Genomic DNA, 21,647 nt, shown 5'->3' with positions numbered 1-21,647 from the left:
CGTTCTGTTATAAACGTGATGAATTTGTAAAGTTAGTTATGAATCAGTGTAAGGTTTTCACAGTTCGCAAAAAAGATACCAGAAGTGAATCTTTTTCTCAGTTGCGAAACACACAGCGGAAACAACAATGCCACGCGGCCTGCTGTGCGATGTATACGAAATGACATTGATCGCGCTTTGTTCATCGACCCCCTACCCCGTGACGTCACTAGGAGCAGCTGTAGTTGTTTTTGTTTAGGTACTCTCGACCAGTTAGAAGAGCGAACCAGGCGAGGAGCGATCCGATTGGTGGAAGCGAAGTTCGTGCGGCCCGTACTGTCACTGAAAACCCCAGTGCAAGCGTGAGACGCCAGTAGCTTGTGGTAAACATTAGAAACAGTGGTTGGAAGAACAGCGATTTCATTTAGAGTTTTTTTCGTGTTGTTGTGCGATCGTGTCACTGTAAAATGGACTTAATATCGCATAAAATTATAAACATTGTCTTGGACTTCCGTTCGGTGCATCTTTATACGTAATTTGAATGTACCTGTCGTAATTTCGTTCTTTGTTAGATGTATGTCGACGTAGGAATTTCCATTTGCAAGCATTGTACTGCGTTGTAGCAGAATGATCCATGCAAACAGAAATAAATTAGAGGTAAGTTCTCTCAGCTTTATGCTTTTCGTTTTAGTTTTATCACATAACACTCGCACAAATTTTTGGCATCTTTGTACCATCCGCCATTGTGAAACATAAACAGCTGATTTTGATGCGCATAGTGGTCCGTAGAGGTTAAGTTTGGACAACTCCAGCTGTAGTATAAAGTACGCTAGTGTATTGACACAGATCGTTCTAATGTGATGTGAGTGTATTTGGAAACATTCAGTTTCTGTAACATTGGTGTGTATTTTCCAACGAGTAATTAATCCACTTTAAGTAATTATGCTTTACAGAATCAAAGTAGTCTCGCAAACTACGCAGTTTTTTCCGTAAACTTCTAGTTGTTCTGACTTACATTTCTTATTGTTCTTATAAAAATTGCGCGTTTGTATAGATTTCTCAAAGTCTCTGTGAGAAGGTCTAAAACTATTTGATTCTGTATCGTCGCGATAGTATGACGAAAAACCTTTTAGTTTATATATACGTGCGTTATGAGAAGAGTCTAGTAGTAGTTAGGCAGTTTTTGTAGTACAGAAAATGTTACACGGAGCTACTGTTACGTCGTTATCGAATATTTGACCTGAAGCAAGAAAAGCGTGAAAATTCCATATGCAAGGACTTTTTTTCGCTTTCGCTAGTTCTCTTTTAATGTTTAAATTCGGTAATGTGGTGCCAGTGTGTAAAGTCGCTATTGGAAATAGTTGTAATAAAATCCAGGAGAAATAGCCACCTAATTAGTGTTAATTGTATCAGGTTTTCTCGAGCTTGCGTGACGTTATATAAACAAATGTAGTCTGATGAATATCTGTTGTATTTTCCATTGTTAATTCGAACTGCCCCTAATACATAATATTCTTTTGCTTGATTTTTTTATAATCAAAATCTTTGGTCGTCTTGTAAAACTTCAGTTTTGTGTGTTGAAATGTTTTGGTTTCATGCACATAAATATTTGTGACCCGCTGTATTTTATCACTTTGCTAGAAGAAATTTCAAAGAAAAAACCAGCAGTTTAAAACTTATTCATCTGAAGGGTGACAAACAGCTGTAATTTTCGATGAGGTCTGTTGTTATGTTTGTAAGTACAGGCATTACATAGATTTGATATTCGGATTGCTTGGGCACAATTTTCTGCTTGTATTTAGACTGGACACTAAGTTGTCAGTTAAAAGTAGTTGTAGCTACGTACGTTCCTTACTTGGACAGTATGAATTACGGAACACTACACTGCTGTTGCTGATAAGACGAGCCATAATGTGTAAACATTCTTAGAGTGTAAACATCACGTCGGCCGCGCGAGAGGAAGGTTCTTGTATTCTTGCAGAAGGCATACATTGCATGGACTGTAAACTTTCCGTCGCAAGTGAAAATTGAGTGCATACTTCGACCATACGCAATCGAATCTTGTAATTGATAAGGTTGTACTGTATGTTTTCTTTTGACAGTAACGTTTTACACACACACACACACACACACACACACACACACACACACACACACACACACACACACAGAGAGAGAGAGAGAGAGAGAGAGAGAGAGAGAGAGAGAGAGGGGGGGGGGGATTTTCCTGTCAGTTGAGAGATACCGTAATTATTCTTCAGTTCCGCATTATTGTGAAAGGCACTACTTCACTCTGTGACAGATGTAATTGGATATCTCTCGTAGTCTTTCTCTACTACCCATAACAAAAATCAGTAATGTAATGACAAATTACGCTAACATAATTGAATATACGAGCAAATTTGTAAGTGGTAACTACGTAAGTCCACACTGCATTCACACAATTGTGATGGTACGACGTGATTTCGTATTTTGATAGTGTCGTTGGTCGAATTGACGTAACATGCCTTCGATCAGAGCCCGCACATCTAGGACGTGTGCCAAAACCAGATGTGTGGGCAAAGTGAGTAAATGACAGTTGGAAACCCACGTTCTCTTTCTACACTTGGGCTATGAAGCAAAAACTCTGGTTGCCGTTATTATTTAACCTTCGTGCTATCTCACTTAATATTGCATACAAGAGAAAACCTTACATTATACCCAGTGTGTTGATTTTTGTGCTGAAAAGTGATAAACTACTTCCTTATTCGACAACCACAAGACTAAAGCTTCTCCAGAATCATTGTACAACCGAAGCACAAGCTTTGCAGTAGTGGCGAAAGGAAAACGCTGCACTTACATTGTAAGTAGTGTTAAGTCCATGTGCTAGTTCGCGACGTGACACTAGCTGAAGTGATCGGTATATAGGAGCATGAAAAATAAATGTTGCTGCAGTACCTCCCAATTTTTTTAACATTGTAATTCCCGCAGTCTATCCATATAAAACTGTATTTGCTTCTAATCACTTCGAGCTAATTGGTAGGGGGCGGAGGTGTCAGTTCAGCAAGGTCAAGAGGACAACATACTGTTAGGTGAACAATTCAGTTTTGGTTATAGTACTTCAGCGGAGCAGGCATTATGTTCTTTCTGACACGAGTTACTGGAAGATACTTCTCAAAAATTGCGGGTATAGAGTGTCTTCTGCGACTTCAATATGCTTTTTAATATAGAACTACCCACAAAAATGTTGCGGCAGACTTAGAGGGATTGTAAACGTGTCTTGAACAAATCGAGGATGCGAACGCGTGTCCGGGAACTTCATCCAACGACGTTACAGACCGTCAATGTTGCAGGCTCCGGCGCTTGCTACGAGGCCACCCCTTCGGCAGCAAAAGTGACTTTGTACGCTGACGGACCTTCAGGAGGTACGTCTCGCCATGTTGTCAGTTATTCAGTGATCGCGACTGATTGTCACGATCGCCAGTGGAGAAGATGCAGCTAACTGCTGAGTGGAAAGGCCTTGTCTCCTATGAATGCGATGCTCTTATTGCCTCGAGGATTACGGTTTCGGACATTGGTTTCCATACCCTTTAAAATCTCAATCGTTTCTCGGTGTACAGAAGAAAAATAAACTGCAGATAGATACCAGCGTCTGAAATCGTCATCCACTGAGGCAACAGAGCATCATGTTCATAGGAGACAAGGCTAGTATTCGCAGCAGTTCGAACTATGTTCTCCACTAGCGATCTTGGCAATCAAGCGATCATTGAACAGCAAACAACATTGCGAGACTGTCCGTCTACGGTCCGTCAGCGTGCAAAGTCACATTTGCCGCCGAGGGGTGGCCTATGCGCCGGCGCCTATAACAATGATGCTCTGTGGCGTCTCTGGATGACGTTTTCGGACATGGGTTCCTATCCTCGAATTGTTCCTTAAGACATTTCGAAGTTTTTCGCAATGTTTCTGAGACACCCTGTATAGCTGAAATAGAAGGAATCAAGATTAAGACATTCGGTTGCCTAATCCGAACAGTAGGAAGCAGAAGATTGCATTTCACTCTCGCATAAGACATGAGCTAGCATCTTATGGGATATTGTTAACATGTTTTCCTTAGAGTTACGTACCGAGGGCACTCTCTTCGTAATATACATTAACAACTTGCCTTCAACTGCTGCAGATGCGTTAACTACGAAGGCTTTCTCGGAGTATTTTAATTTATGGCGTTTTTTCTCGAATTTGCTTCTTTATTCTACAATCAACTCGATATAAAGTATGTAGTGTGTTTGATGGCGGGCGTTTTGTATGTAGATGAAAGTCGTCGTTACGGATTCTGGTCGGAAGTGAATAACGTAGCAAATCTCCTCTCCTCCACTTCGTCGACAACAAAAAGGCTCTCCAAATTGCAAACATAATACAATCCAGATTTGACTCAGAATGCCGGAAGGTTAAAAAAAAAAAAAAAAACCTTCGGTGAAATTAAAAGTAGTGCTGGTAACATAAAGTGCAACGGGAATTCCACTGTTGAGTACAGAGGGGAGAGCGGATTAGTGGGAACTGTACAAAGAGCTTTGGAGGACTTAAGATCAAATAAGGCAGAAGGGATGGATAACATTCCATCAGAATTTCTAAAATCATTGGGGAAGTGGCAACAAAACGACTATTCACGTTGGTGTGTGTATTGTATGAGCCTGGGGACATAGGATCTAACTTTCGGAAAACAACATTCACGCAATTCCGAAGACTGTTAGGAGCTGACAAGTACGAAACTTACCGCGCAATCAGCTTAATAGCTCGTGAATCCAAGTTGCTGACAAGAGTAATAAACGGAAGAATGGAAAAGAAAATTGTGGATGTGTTAGATGATGATCAGTTTGGCTGTAGGAAAGTAAAGACAACAGAGGCAATTCTGACGTTGCAGTTGATAATGGAAGCAAAACTAAAGAAAAATCAAGACACTTTCATACGATTTGTCGACCTGGAAAAAGCATTCGACAATGTAAAATGGTGCAAGATGTTCGAAATTCTGGGAAAAATAGGGTTAAGGTAGAGGGAGAGACGCGTGATATATATAATATGTATAAGAGCCAAGAGGGAATAATAAGAGTGGGCGACCAAGAACGAAGTGCTCGGATTAAAAAGGGTGTAAGACACGGATTTAGTCTTTCGCCCCTTCTGTTGAATCAGTACGTCGAAGAAGCAATAATGGAACTAAGAGAGGTTCAGGAGTCGTGAAGAAGAATTACATGTTCTTCTGAATGGAATGAACAGTTTGCGTAGAGAATATGGATTGAGACTAAATCGAAGAAAGGCGAAAGTAATGAAAAGGCAGAAACGAGAACAGCGAGAAACTTAACATCAGGATGGATGGTCGCCAAATAGATGAAGTTAGGGAATTCTGCTGCCTAGGTAGCAAAATAACCAATTACGGACGGAGCAAGGAGGACATCAAAAGCAGACCAGCAATGGCAAAAAGGGCATTCCTGACCAAGATGGCCAAGAGAAGTCTAATAGGATCAAACATAGGCCTTAATTTGAGAATGTACGTTTGTATCTCAGCATTGTATGGTAGTGAAACCTAGACTGAAGCATTTGAGATGTGGTGTTACAGACCAAAGGTGAAAATTAGGTGGACTGATAAGGTAAGGAATGAGGAGGTTCTGCACAGAATCGGAGAGGAAAGGAATATGTGGAAAGCACTGATAAGGAGGACAAGATGAAAAGACATCATGTTAATACCTGAGGGAATGACTTCCGTGGTACTAGGAGGAGCTGTAGAGGATAAAAACTGTAGAGGGAGACAGATTGGAATACATCCAGCAAATAATTGAGGACATAGGTTGAAAGTGCTACTCTGAGATGAAGACGTTAGTACAGCAGAGGAATTCGTGGCGGCCACATCAAGCCAATCAGAAGACTAGCGACTAAAAAAATACATAATATGTACACGTTTTCGAAATACTTTCAACACTTGGGTTCTACTTATGGACCAAAATAACTAATTTTGAAATGTTCACTGTTTTAATAAATAAACTTGTCATTCACTATCACGCAAAATAATATTATACCCACCAGTTGGCAGCACTTGTGCATGATGGAAAAACTGAACATTCACAAATGTGTGCTTCAGATTTCCAATGGGGAAAAATATTTCTGTTGCAACCAAGACACATTAAGAGATAATGTACACTGTTGTAGCCAGAGGGTCTGAAAGGGTTAACATAGATGTCTAATTGAGAAAGGAGTAAGTTAAAAAAAATGGCGTGCCTAAGTTATGTAGTGATCTCTGTGAGAAGCCAGGTGCATTAGCCACTGTCGGATGTTAGATGTCAAGTCTCGTAATTCTTCAGTGAAGACAACCTTTAAAAAAGGGATGGTGGTCAGTGTGCTGCGGTTATGCCAGTATCTAGCTAATACTCGTGAAAGCTACGTTCATTGCACGTTAGCTGGATATTGACAGAACAGCAGCAGATTGATCAGTATACCTTTTCTAAGGGTTGGATCATTAGATGCCTAGCTTTATCACTGGTGATTTACGACTCCTAACCCTGCGTCCAACATGGAATTGATGCTTCAGCAGTGGCTGATGCACGTCATTTCCCACTAATCACTATATAAGTTACGTACACATTTTTTCTTATAAAAAGAAAGTTCTTATTTCTGTTGACTTATTTTAAAATGCTGACAGTGTTAATATTAAGAAGTGCAGGTCGCACTTCATTATTCATTTGGTTGCCTGACGATTGAACGAAACCAAAACTAGTAATGAGCGATCTGGACTTCGTATTATCATCAGTTTATATTTAGTAGGTGTTGTTCCTTTTAGAGTCTAAAATTATCGCCTATATAGTATCTTTCCAACGTAAGTCTGCTCTGCAGAAACATCACTCAAATACGTTAATATTATGTTTGTTTACCATCCGTTACATGCTGGTCTGATTTTTACTTTGCTGCGTAATTTTCAACTGGTGCCTAGAAACTGCACTGGATTATTTTTATACCTGTAATTCCTTTTAGCCTTTCATGTTCAATGGTTGGATATGAATACTGAAAGAAGTTGCTTGAACTGACTCGCTTATTTCATACATTATTTATTCTTGAAGCATACGTGAACTCAGTGCTTCCAGGATTATTTAGAACTGCGTGTTGTAATGTAACGTGGGACTAATGGCTAAGTGTCACCAATTGGCTTAGCGGTCCATTGTGGGACGTTGCAATCGGGTTCATTATTAACTTCGCACACATAATAACTTGACTAGGTGCTGTTAGGCTTAATTGTAATACTGCACATTGATGGGCAGGTAGTGGCACGAAACTCAGATACCCGGAGTTAGGTGTGTGTGTGTGTGTGTGTGTGTGTGTGTGTGTGTGTGTGTGTGTGTCTGTCATCAACTGGAAACTATCTATGCGATACGTAAAGACTGGAGGACTTTGCACTCGGAAACTGTTAAACAGTAAGGACATTTGATGGCACTTCACCCGACTGTCCAAGGATTTTTATTGTTTGTTGATGAATATATATATATATATAAGATGATGTATTTGATGAGGCCCATGCATTTCTACCCAACTGCTTGAAGAGGCAGAAATTAAGCTGTACTTAATAGTGACACGGACTGTCTGCCTGGAAGGAGACAAGTCAGCTGAAGACTACCAGCAATCTATAAAGAACGCATTTCCAATATGGCACTCAGCGTAGCCCAGTTGTTTGCGAATGAAAACTGCAGAATGCTAATGTATTTGTAGTTACGATCCATCCTAAGATTTTTCGTTCGCCATTGACTAGAGTGCAGGACATAATGCTGTAAAATCCCTGAAATAATAACGCTGTTCCAATATTCAGTAAGTAAATAGGTCGTTCATCATTGTACGGCAAAGCTTTATTTTTGTTATCTAGTTATTAGGCTGCCGCAACGTCCTGTAAAAAAAAAAAATTTGCGTACATTTGCTTGAAAGGATACTTGTTTTGCGGGGTTTCATCTTTTTATCCCTCGTTTTTCGACAAATAATACCTTAGAATGTTTTCAAATACTTGACCCCTCCCTCCCAAGATCTCTCTGTTCTTATATTTTTCCTTGTCACCTCTTATTTCCATATAGATCACAAAGACCTTGGCAGAATAATGCAACATTCCTGGAATCATATTGTCCAATGTACTGGATGATTTAGCCATCGACGTAGTTCATAACGTGTGAATGTGGTGTCCAAACTGCTGAATTGGTGGCCATCAAGCGAGTCTTTAGCCTTGCACTGGCAAGATTTTTCTAATCTGCAGCGACTCCCTGAGCAGTCTTCAGGCTGTAGACCAGTGCTACCCTCGTCACCTGGTAGTCACGACTATCCAGGATCATCTTTCTGACCTCCATCAAGCTGGGTGCCCAGTCCCCTTTGGGTGGGGCCGTGGACATGTTTGGGTTCTGAGGGAATGAACATGCTGGCCGGTTGGCAAAGTTGACTACCAGGATGCCGGTTTCGGAAATAAGAGTCCCAGAACTGGACCTTCGGTCGACTCTACGCCATCAGTTGTTGGTCTGCAGCTCATAATGGTCCGCCCTGGACTCCCCGAACAGAGAACATAAAGGAGACCACGACCACGTGACGGTCTTCCCTCCGCGCTTGTCGCAAGGAATCCAGTTCCATTAGTTGGCTACGCATTGGCCACATTTCGCTGACTCATGGCCATATTCACCCGCGTGAAGATTTACCTTACTGCCGATGTAGTGCCCACCTGACGGTGGCCCACATCATACTAGACAGCCCAAATTTGGCTGTGTTGCGGCGATATCTTAAATTCCCTGACACGCCAAAGCGGACGACGCCAAAGCCGCTTACCTGGTTTTACGTTTCATCTGCGAAGACAATTTCTACTCGTCTCTGTGAAATGGGACGCTTTGGCCTCATTGACCGCCTGAAGGGTTGAAGGGGCACCCCTCGCCTGCTCTGGCTCTGAGGACACACAGCGGTCCTTGATCGGCGGTCCAGCCTGGCCCCTACCCTTCTCCAAATTCTTTTACATTTGCCGTTTTTAATGTTTTGTCTTTCCTAAAATCTTATCTTGTCTGTGCAGCTTGTCTTCTTGGGGTAACAGATGGCGAGGTAGTGCTGGTCGGGTGCCCAGGATGCGTCTCCCATTGTATAACATATCCAGGGGACTCCTACTTCATTACGGGCAGAGCGGCTCGCCAACCTTACCACCTCTCACTCCCCTACTACTTCTCCTTGATTTTATCTGTCTTACTTTATTGGGCTTCCCAGGATTTATCTTTATCCTTCCGCTGAGTATTATTCCTGGTTCGATAAATATAGGATGATCTCGCAATTTGGTCCCTTTATCTTCAACAACCAACCAACTTCTGTTGTGAAATCTCAGGGGCAAATGTCTCATTTAATTTTTGTGTTGATTTCATATCCATACCCCGATGTAGTGTTTGTATTTGTCGTGCACTAAAGCTACAGTTGCAAGCCAGATCGGTATCCGTTGCGATTTCGTAATTTGATAGTGAAACCCCGCAGATTTGTGGAATTTAACACAGCAGTTTCTGTGTGAACGTAGAGACTTCAGAAAGTAAGATATACGTGTCGTCCTACACTGAAACCATTACGCAACAAGAGTGGCGTGTTCTCAGGAGAGAGGGTATGTTTCGGATGTCCAGCAGAGACAGTTCTGCTGCGATACACAGTCTGCGAGCGAAATGGGGAGCAACAGGAAACGTACTACAAAGTTGAACACCCGGGACAGTAAGATTCTAGAGGGCAAAGCATGTAAACACACACATTCACCGTGAAATTCTCGCGATATATAAACTATATGTAATGTCACGCCCAACCGTAGTGAAATAGTGCTAACAATTTGGCCAAGGCAGCACAGAAGTTGGTGATGCTAATCGGGAAGGAAGGAAGATCTGGCACCATGAGATTTCCATCTTCTCGGTAAGCTGAAAGAATATCATAAGGATGTTGGGGGGGGGGGGGGGGGGGATTTTTCCAGCGATGAAAACGTTCACATAGCAGTTCTTGACTGGCTCCATGATCAAAGAGCAGATTGTGTTGATAAAGCCTCGGTGTCTTACGTGGGTAGCGCCGATAAGACTTGGGTATTTGGGAGAATCATGTCTGCAGGCACAAATGTGCTAAAGGTCCAAGCTGCTTCTTCTATTGCTATGGAGCGAGGTGGTGCGATGGTTAGAACACTTGAGTGAAATTCATGAGAACGGCGGTTCAGAACTCCACCTAGCCATCCAGATTTACATTTTCCGTGGTTTCCCTTGATACTGTGAGATAAATGCCAATATGGCTACTCTGAAAATGACATTTCAGATGACATACCTTACGTCATATCCCAATTCTCGTCTCGAATGACCTCGGCGTCAACGGGATAAGAACACTGCCCGTGTGAAATCTTGAGATACTTTGTTTTCCGGATCCGCTCCAATTTTGAAACGATCACAAGTATCTGAGACTGTAATATTTTCCGTATTAGATTCTGTAACATTACGAGAAGAGTGTATATGCCGTCTTGTTCTGTGTGATGACTGAGACTGACGTTAGCACTTGAAAGTCTCGTATTGTACGTCAAAATCCAAAAACTGTCCAAAAAGCAAGTCACCGTTTTTGTGTCGAAGATTGACTGTTTCGATGTAATCTATCATCAGGGTGATGAAATCGATAAGGAAGTAGTTATAGTTAAGGCAATGGACTCTCATTCAGGACGAACTGATTTCAAATCCCCATTCAGCCAGCCACGTTTTATATACTCCATGGCTTTCTTAAATAATGAAACAGAAATGCCAGAATAGTTGCATTGAAAAGGACCCTGGCCCATTTTCTGCCCTATACTTGGCGAACCTGTTTATTTGCTCCGTCTCAAAAGTCCTCATCGTCGACCCTAAACTTCGACAAAATTAAAACGGAAAACTAACTTCGGAACTTCCCGTATTAACTGAAAGAACTCCCCTAAGCTCTAAACATCTAATACGAGGCGTCTATATGTGTCATCCTTCTGTTCCGCGACCTTTGCTCTATGTACCAACACTCTAACAATTGATGCTTCAATATATCGCACATATATTAATCCATTTCAAGTGTAGTTTCCAATGAACATCTCTAATGCATTTCTCATAGATTCTACTTTACAATATTGTTAAGGCGCGTATGTGTTTTTAATTTCTTTGACTTTTTGATAACAAATTGATAACCGAAATATATCTGTACTCCATAGACCACTATAGGGAGTGTGGAGGAAGAGGGGTGTACTGCTTGTATCAATATCTTGTTCCATTTGCAGTTGATGCCCGGGAAAGTAAAGCATGTGTGTAAGCGTTTATTATTTGATTTTACCGCCATTATCATTTGGCGAGATGTAAGAGACAGGAATTAATATTTGTTCTTGGAACTTGGGGGTAAAATTTTAACTGCAAATCTGTCGGTGAACGTAGCGTCTTTTAGCGCCTACGAATGGAATAGAATTAACATTTCCGCGAGACCAAGTGTGTCGTTCCTCTTCCATGTACCTTCATCTCCTCGAGCACTCCTACTTGGTACGGTTCGTAGAACAGAGGGCAGCAGTCAAGAACAAGCCGAAAAAGATTGTACAAGCCCCACATCTTTTATGGATAAATTAAGTTTCCATAGAATTCTCCCAGGAAATCTGTCTGGCATCTACCTTTCCTAAAACCAGTAAGACGTGGTTCTGCATTTTAAATAGCTCTGTATGCATACTCGTGTGTGTTAAACGGTTTTGGCGGTTTCCATTCATCGTCAGTAGTGTATTAAAATACTGAATCAACCTGTGTATAATTATCTATCGCCTTCTGGACCTCATATGTGGACAGAGCGTGTAGTTGCATTAGATGCCTGTTTACAGAATTCATGCTGTTTCCTAGAGAGGAAATATATATAAAAAAAAGGTTCAAATGGCTCTAAGCACTATGGGACTTAACACCTGAGGTCATCCGTCCCTTAGACTTAGAACTACTTAAACCGAACTTACACATCCGACATCACACACATCCATGCCCGAGGCAGGATTCGAACCTGCGACCGTAGCAGCAGCGCGCTTCCGGACTGAAGCGCCTAGAACCGCACGGTCACAGAGGCCGGCAGGAAATATTCGGGCTTCTATGCGAACACAAAACATGTTCCAGAATTTGCAGGTGCGTAACGTCACCGATGTAGTATTATAATTACATGCATCTGTTCGCCAGCCTTTTTCGGAAACAGGAATTGCCTGCGCCTTTTGCTAGTCATGTGAAAAGTCCCCTTGCTCCAGCGACCTACGATAGGCTGATTTCAGCGTTTGTGCGGTTGTATAGAGAACCGCATTGCATTCTTCTGGAGTGAGAGAGTTTTGGAAGACCTAATTTAGTGTTTTTGCTTTCCGACTGTCATACTTCGTTGCGATACCAGAATTATCACGGAGCGAAAGAATAGCTTAACTTGAGTCGCTTACAGACCTTACAGAAACAAGAACACTAGGATATTTCGTCAGGTCGGCCGTTTCTCTTTTTACGCTCAGTTTGACATCCTTGGCTTTTGCCAAAAAGGTTGTGGGTGGTTTGGAGCTCTTTCTTCTTTCGTAACACTGTTATTGAACCACCGAGAGTCTTCTCATCCGTCAAGCACGTCAAAAGTATTTTTCAAAACTACTGACTTTTTCCCAGTGATATTCCACATTTCTAACGAGATAAATGTATGATGACAGTCGTTAACGTTATTTAAACACTTGTAGTTAGCGATTTGCAGGGTGTCCCAAACGTTTAATAGTCAAAATTACATAGATGATAGGTGATATTATGTTTGACTACATTGAGATAACGGGCATATGGTCGGACATGAATTTTTGTAGACATAAACAACTTACACAGTTCAGCAAAAACATAAACTCATAGTAACTGTGCAGTGACGACTGTGTGTGTGTCTCAGTGTGTGCATTACAGGATAATCCTTTGTGCGCCTTAATCATGAATCACACCCGTAGACCAAAAAGACCTGTGACAGCACGAACGCGAATTATTCCAGTACACTCCATCCCTCGAAATCGTCCAGGGTGCTCTGGTGTAAGCTGGCGAGATAGTTCTTTCTGCGGGCAGCGCTGTCCTTCGACAGAAGATGTAGCGGCACAGAATGTTATTAGCAGCGCCGTTTTCGGAGGCGTGAAACCAGTTAATCATCCTATATTTTGCTACCGTGAGAATCTGTAATGACTAAATATCATATACTTAGTAACTTAGGAAGTATTAGACTCGAAAAAATAGAAAACAAGTTTTGGAATTTCCTTTAAAATCTTACATTTTACAGTTTTAAAGTTTATAAAAATTACATTTTATGAAGATGGCAGAAAGAGGAGTAATTGACATATTGTTGCTACCTCATTAATATACATTACGATTAATTTAATATACATAGATAAAATTGTTCTTTAAAAACTAATATAAATTAAAATAGTGCTAGAAATCGGGTCGCTTCATTCTATTAAGAAGTACATATTTGTTCATTTTTGTGACCTCACATTCCTTAAACAGGGAGGCAGTCTCTCTCTCTCTCTCTCTCTCTCTCTCTCTCTCTCTCTCTCACACACACACACACACACACACACACACACACACACACACACACACACACAGTGTTTGCTGGACGTTAATGTTGAGGTAGGTCACTATGACCAACAGTGCCTGGATTTTTGTGAAAGCATGCCAAAATCAAGTTAGCAACCGTGCAAAAACATGTCGATACCGGCTGATGCGTTTTTTTTGTTTTTTTCTTTTTAGCAATAAATATAATTATATGGAAACATGTTTTGACATTGCTTGGAACGTGGAACGCAGTGCCAGGCAAGTGAACCCTGCGACCAAACTCCTAGCATGGACTGCAGCCATGTTGATTAATTCATCATTAACCCTCTACGAGATTCGTAGTACGGATCTGTGGCTTTATGGAAGGTGGCTCAGGTTTTATTGACTTTGAGATGAGAAAACGCCACAGTACTGACCTAATGGGATGAATGAAGGTGTGCGACAATGGTCTCGTTTAAGATTGGCCGTCTGTCTCTAGTCAGCAACGAAGTGGTACGAAAAATGGTGAAAACAGGCAGTTCCATAATGTTTCAACGGCTGGACTGTTTTCAACTGATTTCATAAAATCTTTCGCTGGAGATAATCGCTGAACTATTAGGATACAAGAGATTGCACAGTCTCTGTGTTCCAAGACGCCTTCCCAAGGACTACAGACCGGCGATTGACGAACGAAAGTTCGAGAAAGGCCCAGAGGAGTGTTCACGTAACCCACGGGTAAGGCGACTTCTGGGGAAACCTGGAAATCCTGATTAGAGCCCCTCTTTGTGACAAATTTTAAGTTATCGCGACGTATTCGTTAGAGGATTTTCAGTCTCTGCATCCAAGAATTACCTGGAAAGCTGAATTTAAGAAATTTTTTGCGTGGAGTTGAGTATAACGAAAAATATTGGGATGTTATTGTGTATGTGCTGTCCCACAAACTGTTTTCCGCAGTAGAGACTTGATGAGGAAATTAATTCCAAGTGGTGCACAGCTCCTGAAAGTGGTTCTAACAGTTAATAACTAACATTGACAGGTAAGTAACTTCTGCACTTCGGGCGTTAGTTGTCTTATGTTCAGCGTCCGCTACAAGAGGCGAGGATCCCAGGTAGGCTGTAGACTTCACACTAGATCTTCACCCTCACCAAAACATAAAAGTATATTCTTAGCATACGTGCAAAGTTCTGTCAGATACTAATAAATTCACTAGTGAGCAACTGAAGTAACCTATGTAGTAATCTAAATTTTAGTTTCGATCTGGTGAGAGCGTCGTCGTCAGGTCATAGAATGGGCTCCACAAAACACCGAATGCATTGGAGAGCCATACCGGTCCGTGATCTGTCAATCGCCACCCACAACGCCAAGAAGGCAAGTACACTTAGGCGCCCCAGACGTACTCACATACAGGGTGAAATGAGAGCTGAGGGATGCCACCAGCGCTCGCTTGCCCGAGGAATGCCCCTGAAATCAAATTTGTGCTTCTGCAGCATTGGAACGGTGCATTCTCTTGCAGAAACGACAGGTCTTCCGTAGGATGCTGTACCTAGGAATATCTAATACCAAATTCGTGACACTATGTGGAACCAGTTCCAAAAATTGTATCGGTGTCTTGATAATATGGGAAAATCATCTATACCGTCTCTATCGCCAAGTACTGACGTTCTTTAAAGCTTTCTTTGCCAGGGATTTACAAAATACATTTTAAGAAAAAAAGAAGCACCACAAAGGAATTATCCCAATGGGTGATGTATGTGTAATTACAATTTCAGAGAAATTCAATGATTTATTCAAGAGAAAGAGCTTCGCAAATTGAGCAAGTCAGTAGCTCGTTGGTCTAGCTCTGTCCCTTATGCAAGCAGTTACTCGCGGACAATTCACATCGATAGAATGACGTTCAGTTACCTCGCATGTCTGATATTGTCGATGAAAGTAATCTCGTTCGAGCAAATAGTCTTGGCATTTGTGAGAAGGTGCCAGAACCACCACTGCATTGGGACCACAAAGGCGAAAAAATATGTATTATTGGTAGAAAACATCTGCGTCTAGTGTTAAAGATATTACATGAGAATACCAAGGGATGTGGTGCAATGGTAAGAGCTGGACTCGGGAAGACGGCACATATTTTCGTCCGGCCATCTAGATCTGAATTCGCCGTAGTTCCCCAGAATTCCTGTCCGGATGGTTCCATTGCAAAAGACATTGCGACTTCCTTTCCCAGTCCGAGACGAAAGTCCGTTTCAAACGACATCGTAGTCAAGGATATACCCTAAAGTTTCCTTCAATTTGAATCAGAATGTGAAGGAATCTCAATGCCAGTTTTATTTGCAAGTCTCTCCTCGGTGCATTACATTCCTGTAGAGCATAGGAAAATGAGAATATTACGCGTAACTTTTGTACAGTTCTTTCATGACTTCCCAGGCTCGTCGGGGAATTTCCTAAAATTCATGCGTCATTACTGGCGATTAGTGTGGGCGCGCGCGACGGCTGTTGGTTGACTCACATACGGAAGTGGATACACCACTGTAACACACCATGTTGACCTACGAAGGCCTAAGTACACGGAATGGCCCATCGCCTGAGAGATTTCACAGTAGCCTGATCATCCCTGAGGCTTAACGTACGCCCTTCTTCCCGATTTCTTCTCGGCCTTGCGCCTCAACGTAAAGTCGGACAGAAGAAAATCATGTGTGACTTGCTTCAATCTTGGACAGAATGTGGCCACAATAGCGTTTGGTGTTGTAGTAAGCAACGCCACGCTCCACCAATCATGTGCGAACTGTAGAAATTACGAAGTGTAATGGTTAAGATTTGGGGTGTCATTTGTCAAAATCACTCCTTTTCTTTACCACGTATCGGACGGTCAATATGTTCTTTTTCTCCAGCCGCTTCTGCGCACTGTGCTCGTCGATATTAACATACCACGGCCATGCCTGTGTCCATGCAATTTGCTACTCCCAAGACAATATTCGTGCGTATTACATGACATTGTGAACCCTGTGAGGTACTAGAAACTGTCACTGATCGAAGATGTGTTAGATTTTACAAGGAGTACGGCGCGAAATTAGATGTTCAAATATGTGTGAATTCCTAAGGAACCAAACTGCTGAGGTCATCGGTCCCTAGACTTACACACTACTGCAACTAACTTACACTAAGAACAAAACACACACACACACACACACACACACACACACACACACACACACACACGAGGACTCGAACCTCCGACGTGAGGGGCCGCGCAATCCATGTCGTGACGCGTCTAACCGCGCGGACACTCCGCGTGGTGCGCGAAATTAGCTCCTCTCCTTGTTCGTATACATTGAGACATACTTACGCAGTGTAAATTCTGTTGACTGCAAAAGTGCGCTGGTTCCTGTTCACAAAAAGGGTAAAAGTCGGATGTACATAATCACACACCAAAGTCGCTGACCTGGGTTTCTTGCAGGCTCTCAAAGAATCGGCACGGATTTAGGAAAATCTGCTCGCGTGAAACACTGGTTGCTGCATTCAGTCTAGTCATCTTGCAACAATTGGTGAAGTTTGAACAGATGGACTCCATCTTCCTAGATTTCCGATGGGCATTCGACTCTGCACTGCGTCGTCGACTACTAACCAAAATATCATACGGTGTAAGTGACTGTCTCGAGGAATCTGTATTGGACAACGAGAATTCTTCAGACGGAAGTATCAACGGGTGTGCACCAAGAACTTCTAATGTTCTCAACATACGTAAACGACGTAAACGATGTACCAGAAACATTCAGCAACACTAAGAGACGATGCTGTTTTCAGGAAAGTATTACCATTCGTTGACCGCAAGGAACAACAGGAAGACTTCGACAAAATTTCCACTTGTTGTAATGAATGGCATTTCTCTCCAAACGTGGATAAACGTAAGACAATTGTTATAACAGAGGATCCTATGCTATCTGGTTACAAGATGAGGTGTGAACATCTTGAGTTCGTCAAATCGTTTAAGTACTTAAGGATAACACTAAGAAGGTATATGAAATGGAACGATCACGAAAATCATTATTAGGGAAAGCGTATTGAAGACTTACATTTGTGAGGAAAGTTCAGTACATCAGTAAAGGAAATTGTATACATGACGTTAGTCAGACCAATTCTAAAGTACTGCACCAGTGGGTAGAGTCCTTATCATGTAGACTACAATCGTGAAACGAATCCAGGTATGCGCTACCAGGATCTTAACATGTCTGTTTAGCCTATACGAAAATGTTGCAAATTTTCGGGGCACTTAAATGGAATCGTTGTAAGTAAACGACTACGTAGTTATCGCTAAACAGTGCTGGGTAAATTTAGGAAACTATGCGACCATTATGGTGTCATCGAATATATCGTTTAGAAATTATGAGGACATCTTTACCACTAGAGATGACCCTACACCCTACTTGCACTACTAAAGGCGGTGACGTAGTGATTGAAAGGTTTACCAGGAAGGAGTGACAATCAAACCCATGTCTTTATTTACTGATTAATCTTTTCTGTGGGATCCCTAAACCAGTTTAATTGAATGCTCAGATGGTTTCTTTAATTAGGTCGTAATCGATTCTTTCCTCCATCGTTATCTTGTGTTGACGAGATGCTGACCCCTTAACCTTCCTTGTAATTCGGCCTGTGATATCGACACACTGACCCCTTTCATCGTTTACATTTAGTTTTTGTGTGATGGCGGACGGTTCCTTCCCGGTTTCGTGACTTACATGTGCAGCTGTGTTTTTATACCTTCTTACTCCACGCTTTTTAATTGCCAGATTCCCTTAACTGACGTAATTATTTCCTCAAACAAGGAGATGAAGTACTAGAAGTGCGAGATGAGTATTGCTGTGACTAGCTGTGTGAAGTCGCTTATCCGAACCGCTGTCTTTCCGCATTATTGCGAAGTTCCTAATCTCTCTCTTTTTTTTTTTTTAAAGAAAAAGCTTGGGTTTCTACGTTAATTTAACTAACCATAGGTAGTTAGGATGTTTTCTGTGAACATGGTATGTACAAAGTTTAACGAAAAGGAAGACTGTTCTCATTTGTATTGATGTAGCAGTATTCTTGTGAGAATTTCCATGAAAATTAATGCACCCGTTGCCAGTGGACGAACAGTTCACTACGGACATGTATTTTGCGCTCCGTCAGAACTCATAATACAATATACAATAAAAAATAATCGAAACTGATGGCGAAAATCTGAATACAACACAAATTCGTTCCATTAGTATGGCTCAGTTTAGTCGGCGCACCTCAGCACCCTTTCCTTCCAGTGCCGAAAACATTTCGTTTTCGGTTAGACTGCGTCGGAGCTCCAGTTTCTTTGCCTTCCAATGAAGAGGAAGAATACACCTATAGTAAACTGCTCGTCCATTGCCACTGAGTTTGTCTATTTGCAAGAAACCTTTCATAACGTATGGACATAGTTAAACGTCGTAGAGAAGTCAGGAATACGCCGCCACAGATAGTTCCTCAGCAGTTGGAGCAGTCTCAATTTTTTGTCAAGGTATGTGTGTTTCCTTGTAGCTACTCCCTCTATGATGATCTTTGTACTCAACGTTGTACATGTATTAGTTTCATAATGCAGTCGTCAGTGCTGAAATGTGAATACTCAATCAATGCAGACAGTTTTAAATAGACATCTAATCTTACTCATTCTGTTACTTTAAAGAACGCCGACAGCGTCTCCTAGAAAGTACAAAGAGGTACTTCTAGCGTGTTAGTCTTAGTGCCCTTCCAGTGGCGGCTTGTAGTACACTTTCTCACCAAGAAATACATTTAAAAAAGAAGAGAAGATCAGTGCTCTTCTCATGTTGTTGTAATGCACGGTTAAAAAAAAAACACAACAGATTGCTCGCTCTTGTCACGACAGCATCTGCTTGTAATAGCACCAAAACATGTGCTCAAAATGAAGTACTGCTTTGCAGAATAAAAGAAATTAAGTTAAACTGCGACTCTACGTACGCAAAATGTAGTAAGCTTGCCTTTTCAGCAGGACCGATGGTAAAGCCGTTCGATTGTTTATCTGCGTTTCGATGTGGTGGTGGTGTTTTACAGAAACTCCATTCTTCTTTCCTTCACATTTGGAAATTTTTTAATCCTCTGTGACTGAAGAAGTTTCACCGATTCGCTCAATGTATCAACAAAGATTATTAACTTACGTAATCGAACAAGCTCAAAGCTCCACACATACTGTTGAACTCGTCTCTTCCATAGTGTGTTCCATTCGAGTTTTCTTTGCTTCCAAAATAGAGTAGCATTCAATAGCAACTCTGAAAGAAGTTTCTGGAAAATTGATAGAGTAAGTCTTGAATTTCTCTGGCAGCCAACGGGAGGCTGCATCTACGTGTCAAGTGAATTTGAATCTTTCTTTCGCCTCTTAACTTACATCATCAGATACTTCTTTTGCCTCTCGCAGTAGATTACACGCCACTCCTCCATCTCTCCCGCGTTGATGGTACTTGTGCAAATCTGTCATTCACCCCTCCTGTAATGTTTTTAATTTCACACTCAAAAGTTGTCAGTTGAATTTGTGCATAATTTGGATCAATATCCCTTTTCTGTAGTTGATTATACATAATATCCACATAGATCATAATTATATGAAAAAACGAGAGCCAGAAAATGAACCTTCATCCTTCATAATCTTTACTAAGCCATAGGCTTATGGGATGGTGTTTCCATTACAATTTTCCCCATTGCTCATATTATTCATGCACTTGATAATATCTTCGCTATATTCGAAAACAATATTGACACTCCTTAATTGGAAATTCCATAGAGTAGGCACTCAGCGTGGCTGTCATTTTCGTGCTATTTCGTTAAGAATTGCTGTTCTTTATGAAGACGGTGAAAAAAAGCTGCAAAGTCCCTGAAGCTTAAGGGAAAGTATTCGGACCTTTTTGTTAATCGAAGCGATTTCAAGCTTAATGCGATTCAGTTAGTGGGTATAACAATGAATGTACTAAGCGCTGGAAAACTTTTTCTTAACACGAGCTTGCACCCCACGTGACGAATCACTCATGAGTGCTGCACTACTATATGTTTATGCTGACAGTTCTCGTGATTCATCTGCTACGTATGATTACGTTGCCGAAGATTGGGCATCATGCTTTTCTGGTAGTATGGACTCCCAGAATCTTTCAACTGGTCTTACATTACTGATGTGTAAACACACCTGGTAAACACAGGCTGCATCAGTGGTTTCGTCACGACAACCAAAAATTCCGCATACTTAATTTACTCTTGACTGGCCTGACACACGGATTGGAGTTCATTCTGGATGGTTTTAGAGGTGTCTTTGAAAACTGTTCCTTTTTCTAAATGCGATTTTAATACAGAATCTAATTCTGCACTAAAATTAATCAAGGCACGAAGAAGGCAAGGATTGGACGATGACTGTCTCGTGTCGTCTGAGGGCATGTTACAACGTACCACAGAAACGCATACAGTTAAGAATTATATTTAGTATTTACCAATTATCCGGAACTTTTTGGTTGTGTAATGCCACGGACGTTCTGTAACCACTGTTTAATTAGGTAGCTATATTTACATTGCCTAGACTTACCAAATTCAAAATGTTATTGACATGGACCGAAGAAAGTTTGTTTCGTGATTTTGTCATGGAGGTGTTGAATGTCACAGACTGCGCATTTAGTCCATGAAAGCTCTCCTCCAAATAATAAACAAGGAAAAAGAAGGTATTTTTCAAATCGTACCCACACAGTCATGCTTGCTGTACAGTTCGAAGTTGAATTTTCTAATGAACTGACTAATTTTCGTATTAAGTGCCTGGACGTAAATTGAAATGTTCAGAGAGCAAGGAAATTATCAGATTCGTTACTTCACGTATTCACCTGTTACTTGATCTTCAAAATTCACTATAGCACACACTAAAACAACGGGCACAACGCACAGGAAAGAAGTTTCATGCTCGCAGATACACGTGAAAATGATAAGGAGACACGAGAATACCGCATTGTTCAAAGATGTGACAATTCAGATTCTCTTCGTAAGAGTCCGGGCCCTGTCTCTGCGGCAGGCGGGGTGAGATGTTTATACACACAAGGCCCGTATACGAGTGCAGTGTTGCCATGCATTGCCTTATTCCCACCCCCCGGCATCGTAGTCCACGTTTGC

At 41.5% G+C, this 21,647-nt stretch overlaps 1 protein-coding gene across 8 annotated transcripts in view; it reads left to right on the top strand.

Moving 5' to 3' along the window:
• Window positions 1-273: 273 nt before the first annotated feature.
• LOC126470071 (F-box/LRR-repeat protein 2) overlaps window positions 274-21,647 on the top strand; it is a 269,884-nt gene continuing 248,510 nt past the window's right edge. For 3 of the 8 annotated variants that reach the window (XM_050097582.1, XM_050097583.1, XM_050097584.1), the window contains exon 1: window positions 277-636. In XM_050097582.1, coding sequence (XP_049953539.1) covers window positions 607-636 — 30 coding nt within the window. In that variant the 5' untranslated portion in view covers window positions 277-606. Of the gene's footprint in view, window positions 637-1,678; window positions 1,715-21,647 lie in introns of those variants that run through there. The other 5 variants (XM_050097580.1, XM_050097581.1, XM_050097579.1 and 2 more) reach the window with 4 other exon arrangements.

The sequence above is a fragment of the Schistocerca serialis genome, chromosome 3 (assembly GCF_023864345.2).
Source record: "Schistocerca serialis cubense isolate TAMUIC-IGC-003099 chromosome 3, iqSchSeri2.2, whole genome shotgun sequence".
Lineage (NCBI taxonomy): Eukaryota > Metazoa > Arthropoda > Insecta > Orthoptera > Acrididae > Schistocerca > Schistocerca serialis.
This window is presented reverse-complemented; position numbering and strand designations above follow the sequence as displayed.